The sequence below is a fragment of the Mirounga leonina genome, unplaced genomic scaffold (genome assembly GCF_011800145.1).
Source record: "Mirounga leonina isolate KUSES-001 unplaced genomic scaffold, KU_Mleo_1.0 Mir_151, whole genome shotgun sequence".
NCBI classification, from domain to species: Eukaryota; Metazoa; Chordata; class Mammalia; order Carnivora; family Phocidae; genus Mirounga; species Mirounga leonina.
Genome location: NW_023270377.1, coordinates 5902304 through 5920517, shown reverse-complemented (window position 1 = coordinate 5920517; position 18214 = coordinate 5902304). Strand labels below are relative to the sequence as shown.

The following is an 18214-nucleotide window of genomic DNA, read 5'->3' as shown; positions in this document are numbered from 1 at the left end:
AACACAGTGAACTCTACCATTAGCCCTATAATCTGGGCCCTGCCTTCTTGTCTGCCCAAAGGGGATGGTATCAGTATCCCTCAGGGGGTGGTGGTGGGATGTGAGGGCTCGGCAGGGCCCTGGCACATGGCAATCAGCCAAGCAACTGCATCAAAACTAGGGGAACACTTTGGAAATTATTCATGACTTTGTTTTTGCCTCTTTGAGAACATGACCTTCTCCCTAGTTGGCCCAGGATCTCCATCTGCCTGGGCTGAGAGGAGGGAGCAGCGACGAGAATCCTGCAGGGAACTAGAGGTAATTCTCAGTTTCCAACGGGCATAATAGGATTAGGCAACAAGAGGTTAGGCTTGAGAAGCAGGATACCGTCTTGAGGTGGCTTTACAGATTCTTTATTCCCCTACTTTGCCTCTTCTCCCCCATCACCTTCATCACAGTTGTCCGAAGGAAGACAGGGCAGTGCAGGGCGTCTGGCGGGAAGATGCCAGACTCCCATTATTTACATCTATGAGAGTCAATGAAAAGAGCTGAGCAGCCTCAGTCCCCAGGGGCTGGCTGCCCTTCCGGAAGCCTGCAGGAGGACAGAGCCATGCTGGCCCCTAAATAGCTCCCGCTCCCCATGTTCTTCAAACAAGCATATGCTTGGAAAACGACTGGTCTGCAAATAGCCGTATCGTACCAGGTAGGAAAAAATATTCGCTATCTCTTTTTAATTGCAGAAAGGGACAAAGCAATCCCAAGACTTTGGAAGCACCAAGGAAGATTTTCGATAAATCCTCGGGGTGCATTCAGTGCTGGAGCCCGCAAACATGTCCACTGATTTACATTTTTAAAAGGAAAGAGTGTTGTTTTAGAATTCTCTGGATTCCTGTCTCTTAGAAACGCTATTGTGCTTCCAAGGAGTTAGCATAGGATTAGACACGGTGACTGGAAGTATAAAAGTCTGCAAATTATCCTTCCTTTGGGGGTTATTGAGTTCTGTAGTTTGCTTTGCTCTTAAATGGTGCTTATTTGCTGCTTGTGGAAATGGAAACAGACACAGGATTTGTTCCAGATCTGAGCACTCGGAGTCGAGGGGCAAAGACAGCAATGAGGCATCTCATTGTGCTCCTCGCTTTTTTTCACGAGAGAATGACATGTGGTGTTGTGCATTCAACAGATAAAGAGATGATTGCTATCAAATATTTGAGGCATTTCCTCCCACTCTTGAAATTTGAAATTTAATTTCTTTCCCTTCCAAAATAACATTTGACATATTTTAAAAAAGCCGAAAAGCGCCGCGAGGCTTATAGTGAAAAATAACAATCTGTGCCTAACGAAGAACGGGGACAAACCCTTAAAAGTCTTTTGCCTGTTTGTTCTGCTTTTTTAAGTTCTTATTTCTAAATAATAGGCTTATACTGCTCTTTGTTGATTTTTGATTCCTGTGACTTCCCACTTTTTTTTAATGCCCCTTCCCCACCCCCACCTCCATGCAATAAACACTTCCCAAGCTGCTGCCTTCCTCCCAACCATCAGTGCTCAGTGCTCATGTGATCATGGTTATATCTGTATTTTTCACAGCAACGCGGCATGTCCTTTTGTCATTCACTGTTGCTCTGTGTCAAATATTTGGAAGTCTACCTTCAGGGTGGACTTCTGAATTGAGGTGGGGTCATGTGACTGATCTGGCAACAAACTCCAGACCATTTAATTGTTGATGTGAAATTCTCCAGGGCTCTCTTTGCATCTGGCCACGTTCCAGAAGATGATTGCTCCATGGTCCGGGTCCTTTTGTGACTGTGATCAAGAGAGTCCTTTTTTCAACTGGCAGCGAGCAAAAGATAAGATCTGATTGTTTTAAGCTACTGTGGTTTGGGGGATGATGTTGGTTACCATGCTGTAACCAAAGTTTTCCTAACTGAATTCTTTCCTGACCAAATGTTTATCTTTCCTGGAAATAGCAATGCGTCATTTAAAAAAGTTTGCTTAATTTTCTCTGTACCAATCAGAAATGCAACTCTGAAGTCTACACGAAGGGTCTGAATCTCTTCTCAGTATTTTTATCAGAGACTCTATTAATATTACCCTTTATCTACTCAAGGGTTGCCTTCTAGCCTCCTGCACAATTGTCTTCCTGGAGATTCTCTTCACCTCTCTGGAGCATAAATCCCCCAGTAACTTATTTTTGGCCAATGAGATGTAGGCAGCAATGCTGTGTGTGACCTTTGGAAAGTGTCCTTAAAGAGAAGAGACTTATCTTTCTCTTTCCTTCTTCAAGCTGCATGGAATAGAATGTGATGGCTGGAGCTCTGGCTGCTATTTTGGAACATAATGATAGGTTATCCTAAAGGAGTCCAGGTCCCTGATAATTGTGGAACCTCCAAACAAGCCCTCGGTTGCCTATCATCACACTTTTTTTTTTTTTTAAGATTTTATTTATTTATTTGACAGAGAGAGACACAGCGAGAGAGGGAACACAAGCAGGGGGAGAGGGAGAAGCAGGCTTCCTGCCGAGCAGGGAGCCCGATGCGGGGCTCGATCCCAGGACCCTAGGATCATGACCTGAGCCGAAGGCAGATGCTTAACGACTGAGCCACCCAGACGCCCCATCACACTTTTTTTTTTTTAATGTGAAAAATAAACTTAAATGTCATTTACTCTGGTTTTGAATTTCTGGTCACATGAAGTTGAAGCTGATTCAAACTGAAATTTCCTTGTGCTTAGCTAAGTCCTTTGTTTTGGTGAAGGGCATCCTCTTATCTATCGTGGTTTGGTTAAGAAATAGAAGTGACTGTACACCCTAGATATGAGGGGATTTATAAAAAAAAAAACTGTCAAATCATTACTTCACAACTTTTATCAAAATTCATTCCAAATGGATTAAATAATTAAAATGTAAAACAGGAAGTTATAACATATAGGTAAACAATTATGACTTTAAGTTTGAAGGCTTTCTAAAGATGACACTAGTAGAAACCAAAAACAAGTTGAGTAGGGCTTAAAACGAAAATAAAATCTTTCATAGGACATATCACACCAAAACCAAAATAAACGAAAATTTATAGGAAGCCATAATTAAAACTCAAGGCTGCTGTTTGAAGGTTCTTTCTTTCAGCAGGGTTTCTCAACGTTGGCATGATTGACATTTTGGACTGGATAATTGTTTTTTATGGGGGTCTTTCCTGTGCAGCGTAGGATGTTCATCAACATCTCTGGCTTCTAGATGCCCAGTAGGTCCTCTGCCCTAGTTATTGACAACCAAAAATATCTCCGGACATTGCCACATGCCCTTGAGGAGCAAACTCAGCTCTGGTCGAGAAGATTGCTCTACATTGTGGTTCTCACGTTGGAGCATGCGTCAGAATCACCTAGAATACGTGTAAAACACAGACGGTTGGGTCTTCTCCCTAGCATTTCTGATGTAATAGGTCTGGGGTGGGGTTTGAGAATTTGCCTTTTTCGTAAGTTCCCAGGTGGCGCTGAAGCTGTTGGCCTGGGGACCACACTTTGAGAACTTCTGATCTATCATCTTATGCTTACAAATAAACACATCATTCCCTAAAATATGAAATCAACAATAAGATTGACATTTCCAGGACATGGAAATGTTGTGACCATAGGTAATCAAGGTACATCTTGACAGTGGAGTTCAGGAGTTGAGAAACTGTGTTCTTAGACGAGATTATAACACAGAGGCGAAATCTGTGATTTATGGATCAGAAGAAGACTTGGTTTACATTTGCTCTAAACTTTTCTTAAGTTTAATATCACTAGAGAGATGACCAAAATGAAAGAAACAATCTCAAGAGAAATGATAAAGATGATAGCAATGAATCTTATTACTCTGTGATATGGATGTCCACCCGTCTTTACTCAAACATTTTCCAATTGCTGGTTAAGCTTCCTGTGATAGATACAAATGTCCAGGGGCTATGTAAAAAAAAAAAAAAAGCTATGCAAACTTCTTCACTTACTGCCACATAACTTTTAATAGTTCACCTAAATAGTTTTTGTTCAAATAGCAGAAAACTGCTAGAATTGATCCTGTACACCTTTCTGCAGATAGGCAAAAAAAAAAAAAAAAGGAAATACATCATTATGGCCTGAATTTCAACAGATGGCTTATATATACTATTCCAGGTTTACCAGACATGATGCAGTTTTAGATCATCACTTTTGAGCACCAACCAGCCCCTGCTCTGTATGCCCTGTGCATTGTTTATTACAGCCAAGTGAATCCAGCATGGAAATGATCTATCTCACGCCAGCAAGCTACAAACAAAACCAATAGCCCTGTGCTGGCAACATTATTTTATTGTTGTCTCCTTGATCTCCTCTATTCTTTTGCAATTACTTTTATTAGTATTGCTCATTTGATGAGACCTTGGAGTTCGGAGCCAGATGGTGCCTTTAGTTATCTCTGGAAGATTCTAATGGAATTGAGTTCAAACCAGGCTAAGAGTAAGAGAATTACAAATCTCTTAGCATACTGCTTTGTGTACCTTTGGCACCACAGAAATTAGTGCAGGCTCCAAACGGGAAGCCCCGGATTAAGGTTCAGAGAGACCACGTGTGTTCCTATCTGGGATGCGGTGTAGCACAAACAAGACTGGGCATGCCTCCTGCCTCACGGAGACTGTAGTTTCCTAGAAGTGAAGGACAATAAGAAGCAAGCAAGCAAGACCACCAGGCATTGTGATAAGTGGCAGGAAGGGGGCAAGCGGAGATGATGTGGAGGGGTGCTCAAGAGTGCTCTCTGAAGAGGTGCTCATTAAGCTGATGCCCGAATGATGGGAAGGGGCTGACTTGGGGAAAGCAAGAGAAATGCCATCACTGTCTGGTAGAAGGAATCGGGGAAAGGCTGTGGGATGGAAGTTGTTTTGTGTCCTCAAGGAACTGCAAGGACACCTGTATGACTGGAGCCTGGAGAGGGAAGGCGGGTGGCCCCAGATGAGGCCAGAAGCTACTGGACCCAGAGATGTTGCATGGAGCAAATGGACATTCGGACCCTGTGATTATCCAGGGATTTTTAATGACCTCTGTGGCAACGTGCTGATGAATAAGACCCATAGAAAGAATATCTTTGGGATCAGAGCAGTAAGTATTCATGATCCAGCCAGTCTATGAAATCATCAGAAGCATGAGTTTGACCCTTTGTGCAGAGGGCAGGCAAAACGGAGGCAATATTTTGATTAATCGCCTTGGCTCACGTGGTAGCGTTAATTTCATACTTGCATACCACACTTCTGCTAGGGCACAGCGGTGGTGGTAATTCTACCCAGTGTCTCCTCTTCGTCCTTCCTGTTGGTAACAATGGCTGGTCTACCTCTAACCAACATCCTGCCCCACACTGTGTCCCTAGTAAACGGCCACAGTCCCCTTCCCAGAGGTCTCCTTTCTGTTCTGTCTTCCTGGCCTTGGTCCCCTCCTCCCCTCTGGGTGCTTCTGCTTCTGTCAAGGCCCAGTTCAGACACACACCCACCTGGGAGTGAGGTCAGGAGGAGTGAGTGAACTGCCAAGAACTCTTACAGCAATGGATACTTCCCTTGCTGGCACTCATATTTGCCTTGTGTAAGCAGGGTGATCTAGATCATTCGTTCATTTAAGCTATTCTCTGGACCTGTTGCCTTATACATAACAGATGTGAGAAAGTATATATTGAATTCCATTCTTACTAGCATTTACCATTTATTGAGCAATTAATTGGTCAAGGGTTCTTCCAAGTGTTAGTGATTTAATCCTTATGTGATGGTTAATTTTATGAATCACCTTGGCCGTGGTGCCCAGATACTAGGTCGAACATTTCTTTCTGGATGTTTCTCCAAAAATATTTTCAAATGAGATTAACATTTTAATAAAGCAGATAGTCTCTATAAAATGTGGGTGGGCCTCATCCAATCAGTTGAAGGCATCAATAGACAGAAACTGACCTCCCTGGAGCAGGAAGGAATTGTGGCAGCAGACTGCCTTTGCTTTGAATTGCAACCCTCCTTGGGTCTCCCACCTGCTGGCCCACCTTGCAGATTCTAGACTTGCCAATCCTCCACCATTGTGTGAGCCAATTCCTTAACACAAATCTCTCTCTCTCTGTCTCTGTCTCCCTCTGTTTGTCTGTCTGTCCCTCGAAACACCCTGCTGGTTCTGTTTCTCTGGAGAACTCCGATTAATAACACACTTTATATCTTACTATTTATGCCCATTTTACAGATGTGGAAGTTGAGGCATTAAGCACCATGCCCAAGGGCAGACACTTGAGGAGTGTGGAGCCAAGATTCCAGGCGAGGTCTTTCTGAGCCACAGCACCAGTACAGCTTCTCCTGCATGAACTTGAAGGATGAGAACACAGCGACCTGCTCATAACACACTATTTACTATAAATCATCTCTCCTTTTTAATGTTCCCCAGGTGTGGTGGGCTTTCATAGCACGTGAGAATCATCAGCGCACAAACGCCTTATCATTCAGGTGAAGGGCAAAAATTTCCATTAGCAGAGAAGGCTGGTTGACGGCTACGTACACAGTGCTTGACCTATTTGGGCCCTATATATGAAGTCCTCTCCTTTATGATCATGATTTCCAAAAACATCTTGAAATAACCACGCAATTTTCACACACAGTTAACCACAAGATCTTCAGAAACACGAGAGAGAACTAAACACACAACAGTTTAAAATTCACGGTTTTGCTGAAAATAAGATTACATCTCCCCTCCCTTCTAAAAATGTCGTTAAAATAAAGAGAAATAGACAGTACATGTGGATGAAATTAAAATAGAGAAAAACAAACTGAGCACACAGAGTCCCGAGCCTCTTGATGTCTTTCGCCGTGGGCTAAAGTCCCATCTTGAGGTCAAAACTTCAAAAGTAGCCTCAAACTGGAACTTTTCCATAGGAAGAGCCAGCAGTGAATATTGACCCCAGGATCAATTGTTTCTGTTTAAGCTGTAGACGGCTCCAGTCAGAGAGAGCAAGCCAGGTCCCAGTTGATAAAGAGCTGCTTTCAGCTGGACTTGTCACCCCCAAACGCATAGGAACCATCTCGCTGCCTCTGAATTAAAATGATTCTTCCCAGAACGGAGAAGATGATGATGAAGATATTGATCGTGTTTGTGCTTGGAATGAACTACCCTTCTTGTGCAGGTAAGCAACTCAAAGACACGGGCCCCCTGCCCCAAATGCTGTGGCGCCGTGCTGGCCCTGTGCTTTGTCTCACTGTGTCGCCGTGTGCTTATGGGTCCAGGTTTCCCGGTGTATGACTATGACTCGTCCTCCTTGAGGGAAGCCCTCCGTGCGTCCGTGGCAAAAGTGAATTCCCAGTCCCTGAGCCCGTATCTGTTTCGGGCGTTCAGAAGCTCTGTAAAAAGAGTAAGTGCATATTATATCTTCTTGATTCCTCTTTATATGTACTGCTTTCTGTTATTTATTTTTTCTGTCTGTTGGGTACACTTTAAACACTTTTCCAGTTTAAAAAGATAATAGCTAGTCCTCTCTTTCGTACTGTTTTTGGACAGAGAAGGAATTTAATAACAGTTACTGTCCTAAGGCCCTCCAAGCCACTTTTGATGCAGGATTCTTCTGGAGTATCTACCCTCTGGCCTGGCTTCCCATTTCCAGATGTTGCCCTGCATGCACCCTGCTTCTGTATCCACAGCCCCCATGGTTCCTCTTGAGATGTTTTAGTAAGAGCTCGTTTATTAGAAATGAGGCTTTTTCGATTTCAGCAGTCTTGCTCCTCATACCTAGAGGCAATAAATTCTGGCTTTTAAGCCCAAGAAATCCCACCTTCCTTTGTCAATTTGGTAATGGTCTGTTTCCTGTTAGCTTGGGGAAATGTGAATTTTCTTGAGCTTCCAATGACTTGGTCTGTGATTGGCAAAGAAAGAAATGCAGAAATTTGCTTCAAAGGAAATGAGGAGCCTGGAGAGCGAGTCACCTTCCCCTCCTCCGTCTGCAGGTGACTTCGAGGCTTACTCACTGTCCAGGCGCGGTAAGAACAGAAATTGCCCCAGGCTAGTGGGTGCTAAGATGGGAGGTGGGAGAGGTTCTGTAAACTCACAGGTCCTATGAATGAGAGTTCTGTGTAGCCAGGCTTCTTCAGAGCAGAACCAATAGACTGTGTGTATATATGTGCGTGTGTGTGTGTGTGAGAGAGAGAGAGAGAGAGAGAGAGAGAGAGAGAGAGATATGGGAGGAGAGGGAGGAGAATGAGTAAGAGATTTATCGTAAAGAATTGGCTTATACTATGTGGAGGTTTGGTAAATCCAAAATCTGTAGGGTGGGCTGACAGGTTGGAGGCCCAGAAAAGAACTGATTCTTGCAGTTCACGTCTGAAGGAAGTCTGCAGGCAGAATCCCTTCCCACTCAGGAAAAAGACAGTCTGTTCTATCCAGGCCTTCAACTGATTGCATGAGGCCCACCCACATTAAGGAGGATGAGCTGCTTTACTCAAATCCACCAGTTTAAAATGTTAGTCCCAGGGCACCTGGGTGGCTCAGTGGTTAAGTGTCTGCTTTCAGCTCAGGTCATGATCCCAGGGTCTTGGGGTGGAGTCCTGCGTCTGGCTCCCTGCTCAGTGGGGAGTCTGCTTCTCCCTCTGCCTCCCCCCATCTCTTGTGAATAAATAAATAAAATCTTTTTAAAAAAATAAAATGTTAGTCCCATCCAAAAAACACCTTCACAGAAATATCCAGAGTGTTTGACCAAATATCTGAGCATCGTGGCCCAGGCAAATTGACACATAAAATTAACCATTATAATCACCCGAAGGAATTTGTTATGGGTTTTTATTGCTCGGCCATTTTTGTTTCTTTTTGGAATAAAATACCAAAATATGCTCATTATAAAATGTCAGAAAATATAACAAGAAAGAAAAAAGCAAAAATATTATCTATTATCCATTCCTCTGAGACATCCACTGTGAGCGTGTGGGATAAGGCCTTTTTGGATCCTTTCCATGTATTGGTATAAAACATGTTTTTAAAAAGAAAAACAGGAGCACAGTGTAACATCAATTATAAAGTCCCACAGTTTACTTCAGCAACAATGCTGGATTTGGGATTTTACCCAGTTGATTCCTTACTGTCAAGCATTTAGGTTGTCCCACCTTTTTCAAACAACACAGAGTGGAAATTAGCGGATTGAAAGTGAGTTTGGATGAAAAAGCAAAACCATTAGGCTTTTCTCCTTATTCTGAACAGAGTGCTTAAAGAAGCAAAGAAAAGTTGCAAATTCATCTCATAGTTCAATACAATTATCTGTACTCAAAAAAATCCCACATTTTCATCATTTTAACTAAGCCTTTGTCTTGTCAGTTTGTTTTCATTGGATTGCTTTGAGGGAAATTGCTGGAGCACTATCTAGGTGGAGGGCCCCAACAATGCACTCTGGCAGAGGGCTTTATTTTTTTATGAAGCTCAGATTTATTATCCAATATTTTAAAATTATGAATAAATGCGGTAATAAATATTGTTGAGGCTGAAGTTTTAGTCTTACGTGTTTCCAGAAAACTTTACTTCTATGAGCACTCTTCCCCCGGTGTTAGAAGGGGACATGAAGGTCCCCCATCCCAGGCTTGGAGTTTGTCACTTATTTCCAAATGCAGTGTTCTACCTGTGCCCATCCTTCCCAACATGTGAGCGGTCTCTGTGCTCATGGAGGGTTCTCCCCACCCTCTCCTCACTGGGAAGTTGGTTGAATGTGTGCTGACTCAGCTTTGTCACAAGGTGGGCTCAAGGACTGAAAGGGACGAGAGTTTGGGACTTTGGGGGGTGTGGTCAGGTACCGGGCCATGGCAGCTCCTATCTGGCCTCCCTGCTGCCATCTTGTTCCTGCCGCCATGTGGGCTCTTTGCAGCAGCCGTGGTGATTTATATCTTAGCTCTTAAATTCTTCTGAGAACTTCCCGTTGCAATGAGAATGAAATCTAAACACCGTCCCATGGGTGACAGGACCATAAATTACGTGACACACCCTGACTGTCACACATCATAGTGTATGGTTCTCCTCTCGTTCATTTGCTCCAGCCACAACAGCAGGACTTATTCTGCCCCAGGACATTGGCCCTGCTTTTTCCACACATGATGGGCTCTTTCCCATTCTGTAAGCCTCAGCAGCAAATATTTCTTCCTCGGGAGGATTTCTCTGGCACTTTCTCTACAGCAGCTACTTCCTCTTCTCCACCCCCATTACCATGTTGTTTGTTCCTTCATAACACCATAACCTTCTAGAACGACCTTGCTTACTTCTCTTTAAGGTGTTTACTGTGTGGCTGTATGTAATCTAAGCTGGAACCTAAGCTGCACGGAGTCTTCCCTGCTCTGCCTTTGGGGCTGGACACACTGTGGGCGCTCATTAAGTCACGGGACTTCCGTGTCATCAGAGCATCCAGATTCATCACGAAGTTTGGAAGTTTCCCCCAGTATCCCACCCTTGGTGGAAGGGAGTAGACAACTGTGTGAACTCATTTGTGGACCACAACTGATCAAACAGGAAGCAGGATGGGGTAGCACTGTACAGCAGAGATGTACTTATCACTTCATTTCTTATTTCAGGGATTATTAAGAAATTATGGGGACATTCTTTTAGGAAAATGACCCTTAAAAATACAGTTGAGGGCGCCTGGGTGGCTCAGTTGGTTAAGCGACTGCCTTCGGCTCAGGTCATGATCCTGGAGTCCCGGGATCGAGTCCCACATCGGGCTCCCTGCTCGGCGGGGAGTCTGCTTCTCTCTCTAACCCTACCCCCTCTTGCGTGCTCTCTCTCTCTCTCTCTAATAAATAAATTTAAAAAATCTTTAAAAAAAATACAGTTGATTCTCATTATTTGTGGTAGTTGTATTCTATAAAATCACCATGCACACTAAATTGGTACATTTGGAACCATTGCTCCTGGTCTAAATTAGTATATACTGAACGATTGCTCCTGGTCTAACACATGTGTTCTCTCATGTGGCACATCCAGATCTTCTGGTGCTTAGGAGCACGGACAGCACTCTAGGACTACACTTGGGGGCCATTTGAAACAATAAAATCACCAAGAAAAAAACCTCACAAAAATGAGAAAAACATGGTCTAAAATAAACCATGAAAGTGACACTTGTTTACAGTATGACAGCAGAAGCGAGAAGGCAGAGCGCTGCCTTGTCTGATCTCAGTTAGGAACATGTGCACAGGGCAACTCAAGTTCTTTGCCACTCTGCACTTGTCTGTGGATGACTGCAAAGGGACCCTGAATATTGATTTTGGGGATTATGAATACATTTTAGTGAGTAGGCACATTTGCAAAAATGGAATCTCTGACTCATGAAGATCAACTGTAAATTAAGTCATCAGAAGTAACATTGACCTTGCAGTTCAGACACCTAAGTTCTGGTTCCATTTTTTTAAATGAGGTATTATGCACCTTTAGAAAAGCACTTCTGGTCTCAGACTGAGGGGGTGGAACTGGGGATTGCTAAAACCACTTAACAGCTTTCACCATAAAGGAGTCTGTAACTTTGTCTCATTGTGCAGGGAGAAACATTTGTAGCGTTGTAAACTTCAGCACGTCACCAAGGCACACTGATGCTTTTTCTTTGTGAAGGTCAACGTTCTGGATCAGGACAGCTTGAACATGGACTTAGAGTTTGGCATTCGGGAGACAACATGCAGGAGAGATTCTGGAAAAGACCCCGCTACCTGTGACTTCCAAAGGGTCTACTACATGGTAAGTATGGCAGGAAACGCCATATCCCAGAAAGTAGCAGGACGAAGCGCCTCGCTTCTTCCGTGACCTGGAGCTGTTCCAAGTCATATGGAGACCTTGGCCCCTGCCTGGCATCTGGCCACACTGGGAGGCACGAGCTGTGTCCATACTGTGTTCCCCTGGGGAAGGGGCAGTGTGGCTCCGTGGTTGAGGACTTGGGCTCTAGAATTTGTGATCTTGACTGATCCTGGCAAATTATTTAAGCCCTGTTGCCTCAGTTTCCTGCTTCTTGAAATGGGTAGAATGATGGTTCCAGGCAAAGTGAATACAAAGAGGCCAATCCCAAAGGCAAATTCCAGAGATATTTCAAATTCTGTTTTAAATGAATCTAAAATGCCAACTGTGCTCTTGGCGTGAGTTGCATTATTTTGTAGTTGACTGTTGTATGATATCTGCCCCCCCCCTCCTCACTGGCTTGGGCTCCATGGGGTCAGGACCATGGTGTGTTCAGTTTTGTATCCCCGGTGACCAGAGCAGGGCCCAACACTTGGTTACCATCCATGGGCAAGGGTCTGGGGGATCCGGTTTGTGCCACCATCCAACACTTGCTCTCCAGGGTGTTTGTGTTCAGATGTATGAGTTCTCGGGTTTTGTTACTTTATGAGTTTGTTACTTGATGAGTCACTTTATGTCAGGGTCCCTTCACAAGAGTGTAAATTCTGAAAAGGGAATCCTTTGTTTTGTTGTTTTCATGAGACTTTTCTCTGTGACTGTTTTATGAAGGACTCAAACCCAAGTGTCACAGCATCTGTTCCTAACAGAATCTGAGGTCAAAGTAGAGAACAAAGTCCTTTGGGTTCTTCCCACTTCCTCTTGTTCCATTGGGAAACTTCGGGGCAGCCCACTCCGTGCTCCTGGAGGAAATGGTTGCTCTCCTGGGGGAGTCGTGATACACCAAATGCCTAACAGATCTTTAAATATTTCATTTGTTTCTGCTTCAGTCTTGAGAAATTTTCATTTTGGAAACATGAAATGCCCCTGTGAATTTTTCCTTTCTGTTTGCATCGTTCTGGCAGGCCTTGCCTGCCAGACCTCTCAGACAGCATTGCCTGACCTCTCACATAGGTCCTAACCCTTTCTATGAGCTGCTGAGGATTGAACTCAATGTGTTCTTTTCCAGCCCTCAGCTATTTGCAGAAGCACGGTGCGGTTGTCTGCCGAGCAGGTGCAGGACGTGTGGGTTCGCTGCCGCTGGTCCTCCAGCTCTGAGTCTAACAGCAGCGAAGAGGTAGGACCAGGGGCTTGGTGTCCTCCAGAACAGTCTGTGTGGGTCTGTGACAACCAGACTGGTGTGATAGAGTCACGGGAACATCACCCAGGCAGGGGCGAGTACAGCTCTGCTGACTCGGCTGGAGTCTCCCCTACTTCTCCAACCTCTTCTCTCTCTCTCCCACTCTGTCTTTATTTCCCAGAGATTTGGAAACAGAGAGCTTAAAGCAATAGTTGGCAAATCTTTAAAGATTTAGATCTAAGTATGCAGCTCCCTGGCCCTGTGGTTTAGTGGAGGGAAGGGGGAGGGGCATTTTTGTCGGACTAGTGTTCAAAACCATCCAGCAGCTCCGCAGTCTAGGTCAGGGCGCTTGACTCCATGATCTGCTGCTTCTTCATCTGTGAGATGCCAAAAGTAAAAGCCACCTGATAATGTAGAGAGAATTGAGTAAGTGGGTGGACAAGAAAGACCTGGTCCAGCATCTGGTCCACAAGAAATGCTTGATGAATGGCAGGACCTGGCTTCCCCCACCCCAAATGTGTTGAAATTGATTTGCAATCATTCTGTAAAATTAACAATATGTAAATTTCCGACTTGAACATATAATACATGTTTATTTGTCTGTCTACTTATTAACTGCTTTTCTTACTAGAATGTATGTCTCCTGAGGGCAAAGAGTGTTAGTTTTTGTGGGTCTAGGACAATGTTTGATACAGGGTAAATGTTCAGTAAATGCTTGTTGAACGTAGGAAGAGAGGGTCAAGAATATATGAGGAGGAAACCTCTTGACTCCAACTAGGCATAAAAACATAATTGTTACATTATTTATTCAAGATGAGATAACATTTTTGACTGGTATTTTAAAATATTTCTACCATGCTACAGCTGGATCTGTCCAATGACAATCTTTCTCTACTCAGATTTTTATTCAGTTTTTCAAGATTTCATTCTGTAGGCAAAAATTACGTTAAAAGAGTAAAGGAAATTCACCTTCAATAATTCTATATAAAAATTAATGTTCTTATATTATGAATATACTCACACCTTAAATATTTCGCGTGGAAGTCCATTGTAGGGTTAGGACATGAGGAAGCTAATGGCTAGGAGCTCCCATGACAGGGGACAGTTTGACAGGTGCAGGACGACTAAGTCCAGGTGCTAGGACCTTCTCCACAGAAGTGTTTGATTGATCTCGTGCACACTGGCACCTTTGAGGATCAATCCACAGGTGGTTTCTGGGCTTTCCATGGAGCCATGGTTTCAGGATCTAGTTCCTGGGTGTTAGGGCAAGTACGAAGGGCCTCCTTTTCTAGACTCCACTGAAGCATCTAGGAAGTCAGGTGTGTTTCACACGCTCATGGCCTGGCTAATCCAGAAATGACAAGTACCAAGCACAGTGTTTCACAAACATTTTGTTCATATTGATTTTGTGGCTTATATGGGAACAGCCAGGGAGACAGTGAGGGGTGAGACAAGCAATCCTAGCTCCCGAGGAATTTGTAGACTAGTGGGGGGTCCATTCAGCAGGAGTGATCCTGACTACCAGGCCAGCATGTGGGGCACATGTCAAGAGGACAGAATCTCATCTGGGTGCAGGAGAGTTTCCCTGGGGGACCTGATGTTCACATCAAGAACTTCCATCAGGACAAAGAGGACAGGTATGCAGGGGAGGGAGGAAGAGTGACTCTAAACACAAGGGGATCATGAAAGAATTCACTGATGCATGAGAAGCTGGTTGGGTTGGAACGGACAGAAATCATTATGACCGCAATGAGCAAAATATGGGACAGAGGCATAAAGGTTGATCTGGAGAGGAAGTCAGGATGGACCTCAGGGGTCATGTCTAGGATCTCTGGCTTCATTCTAATGGCAATAGGCCTATTGGATAAGAGCAGGAGAGGGCTCTAGGAGGCTGGAAGGACAGGTGAGGGAACACTAGCCAGTGCCAGGAGTTAGTAGTGAGTGTTGAGAAGTGGATTCTAGTTCATTCTATAACCTTTAACACATTGAACTGAATTCAGTAACTGCCCTCCCCCCATTTAACCCCTCTTCCATCTCTGATTTGGGAAGTTGATTCTGATCGCATAGCCCACAAATCTGTTGCAACTTTCTCATTGCTTAGTGAGGACTATGCACTTTTCTTCCAATCCGAGTTTTGTAAGAAGAGTCTGACATTAAGTTAAATTGGCCCTTGAAACAAACAATATTTTAAAATAAACTCTCAGGTGGATGTTCCTCAAAGATTAGGAAATTGTAAAGAATTACAAGCAAATTAAAAAAAAAGAATTCCTTAAATTAAAGAATGCTGTAATTCAAAGGAAGAAGAAGAAAGCAGATGGAGATTTCAAGTAATTCCTGGAAACTCTGAAATAAATTTCTTATACGAAACAGAAAAAAAAAAAAGAAAAGAAAACAGCTGTTAACCATTTTCAGTGAAATAAGCAGTGATATTACAAACATAAAAGAGAATAGACTAGGATGAATTTAGTCATCAAACAAGTAAATCATTGTTGGAAGTAGGAAATGGAAGAAATAAAAAAAAAAATCCTGGAGTAGTGAAAATGAAGATCATTTGAAAAACATATGTAGGTTCTAGAAAAATTTCCAGGGAAAGGAACTTAATGTGAAGAAAGGTGTAAGCCATGGAGAATAAGACTAAAAATCCAAAATATGAAGAATAAGGACTTTGATCAAATGGGAAGTATCTCCTAAGGATATAATGCGAGAAATTGCTGCATATACGAAGTTTGGATTTCTCCCTACATGATTTTTATTTTTATTTATTTATTTATTTATTTAAAGATTTTATTTATTTATTTGACAGAGAGACAGCGAGAGAGGGAACACAAGAAGGGGGAGTAGAAGTGGGAGAAGCAGGCCTCCCGCCGAGCAGGGAGCCCGATGCGGGGCTCGATCCCAGGACCCCGGGATCATGACCTGAGCCAAAGGCAGACGCTTAACAACTGAGCCACCCAGGCGCTCCCCTTTACATGATATTTAAAAGGATAAAAGCTGTAAGGAAATTTGAGGAAAAAAGTTTCTAAATTTGCTAATATCCTTCTCTCCTTAACCAAATACATATCTGTGTTGAGGGTAGTTTCCACTATATGTGTTATTTTTGAAAGTGAAATAGAGGCTAAAGGGCTCTGGACAGGACAGGAGCACGCAGCCAAACACTTTGTCGTTTCATCCCCATCCAGAGTGTGATGCTAACACCTATAGGTTGACGAGTGAACTTGACTTTTGACAAACCCTGGTTTCGAGTAGATGGGATGAGATCTGGCTAAGGCTTTAGCAAAGAGACCTAGAAACAGTCCAAAGGGAGAAAGAGGAAGCAGAACTAATACGGAATTCTGAGCTCAGGGAAGGGGAGGTGACAGGCATTTGATTTACTTACCGCGTTCCATTTCCAATGATAGAAATTCAACTGCAAGTCGCCTAAGCTCCAGTGGGGTAAGTCCCTGGATCACGTTCCCAGAAAGGACTGGAAAGAGTTGGCCTCAAGGACCAGTTAATTTAGGAGCGTTCAACACCACCTGTGCCACATTTATTTCTCCCCCTCTGTCCCCCTCCCTCCCCCTCCCCCTCCCCCTCTGCCCTGCCCCACCCCATCCCCTTCTCCTCTCCCTCTCTTACTGCAGATGAACTTTCTCCTTGTAGCAGGAAGCAGGGTCACAATGTACTCCAGATTCAGATCCTTTAAACTTAGGAGGAAAAGGGAGCATTTCTCTCTTGCTCTACTGGAGATGCCTCTTGACATGATTCCCGTTGGCCTGGCTTTGGTCATGTGATCCCCCTTCCCCCCGCCACCTTTTATAAATTACACCTTTATTGGGTCATAATCCACATAGTATATAACTCACCCTTACAATGTGTCCAGTTCAGTGGTTTTTAGTATATTCATAAGGTGGTACAATGGTCACCACTATCTAAATCCAGAACGTTTTCATCTCCTCGAAAAGACACCTCACCCCCAAGAGCCCCCATTGTGTGTTCCTCATTCCTCCAGCCCCCAGCAACCACTCATCTACTGTCTGGCTCTACAGATTTGCCTATTCTGGCCATTTCGATATAAATGGAATTAGGTATCCTTTTGTGACTGGCTTATCTCACTGAGTATCATGTTCATACCTGTTGTAGGATGTATTGGAACTTTGTTCCTCTTTAGTGTTTGTACGGATATACTATGTTTGATCTATCCATTCATCAGTTGATCAACATTTGGGTTCCTTCAACTTTTTGGCTATTACAAATAATGATGCAGTGAGCATTCACGTGCGAGTTTTTGTGTGGACTTATGTTGTTATGGCTTTCAGTGGCTTCCTGAAGACTACTTGTGCAAGCCTTTTCCAAACTGAACACATTATGGGAACTTCATAGACAGGAAACCTCCACATCTGATCTAAATGCAGTCTATTTGCAAGTCCACATAAAAGGTTCCATCTTTCTGGTCCCTAATATTTGGGAGCACATTCTGAGTCCAGTGGAAAACTTTTTAGGCAATTTAAACTTCATGTAAGTTACTCTTCCCATGTGCTTTCTTAGACACACATGTTTGACTCCATGTAAAATTATTTAATAAAATATGTTGCCTTATTTCATTAACAATGAATTATGTAATGCATCAGAGTCCTCCAGATAATATTTGCATATTTTACAGTGTCTCCTTCTTTCTTTCATGTGTTGATATATCCCGATGCCTACATTGATTTAGATGTTTTTGGGAGACATATTGGGATCCTCTAGATGGAGAAACAACTATCCACTTGGTAAGTTGAGATCTGTTCTTTTTAATGATTTTTTTTCTTGAAACAACTTCATATTAAAGCTCTGTTAGTGAGTCATTTAAAACTGGAAACATCGATACATAACTTTTGAACATTATACTAATTCCAGAAAATAAACATTTTCTTTTATTTTTGTTCCTTTCTTTTTTTTTGACCTTTTTAAAAAAAATTTCAATTAGCCAACATATAGTACATCATTAGTTTTTGATGTAGTGTTCAATCATTCATTAGTTGTGTATAATACTCAGTGCTCATCACATCACGTGCCCTCCTTAATGCCCATCACCCAGTTACCCCATCCCCCCACCCACCTCCCCTTCCACAACCCTCAGTTTGTTTCCCAGAGTCAAGAGTCTCTCATGGCTTGTCTCCCTCTGATGACTTCCCATTCAGTTTTCCCTCTCTTCCCGTATGATCCTCTGCGCTATTTCTTATATTCCACATATGAATGAAACCATATGATAATTGTCTTTCTCTGATTGACTTATTTCGCTTA

At 43.2% G+C, this 18214-nt stretch overlaps 1 protein-coding gene across 1 annotated transcript; it reads left to right on the top strand.

Annotated features, from left to right (window-relative positions):
- The first annotated feature begins 365 nt into the window (after window positions 1–365).
- On the top strand, window positions 366–17608 carry SPP2 (secreted phosphoprotein 2). Its single transcript, XM_035006812.1, has 6 exons — window positions 366–682; window positions 6923–7120; window positions 7221–7345; window positions 11560–11682; window positions 12842–12949; window positions 17248–17608. Exons 2-6 carry the CDS (start codon window positions 7039–7041, stop codon window positions 17287–17289), a joined length of 480 nt encoding a protein of 159 aa, XP_034862703.1. The 5' UTR covers window positions 366–682; window positions 6923–7038; the 3' UTR covers window positions 17290–17608.
- Window positions 17609–18214: the final 606 nt, after the last annotated feature.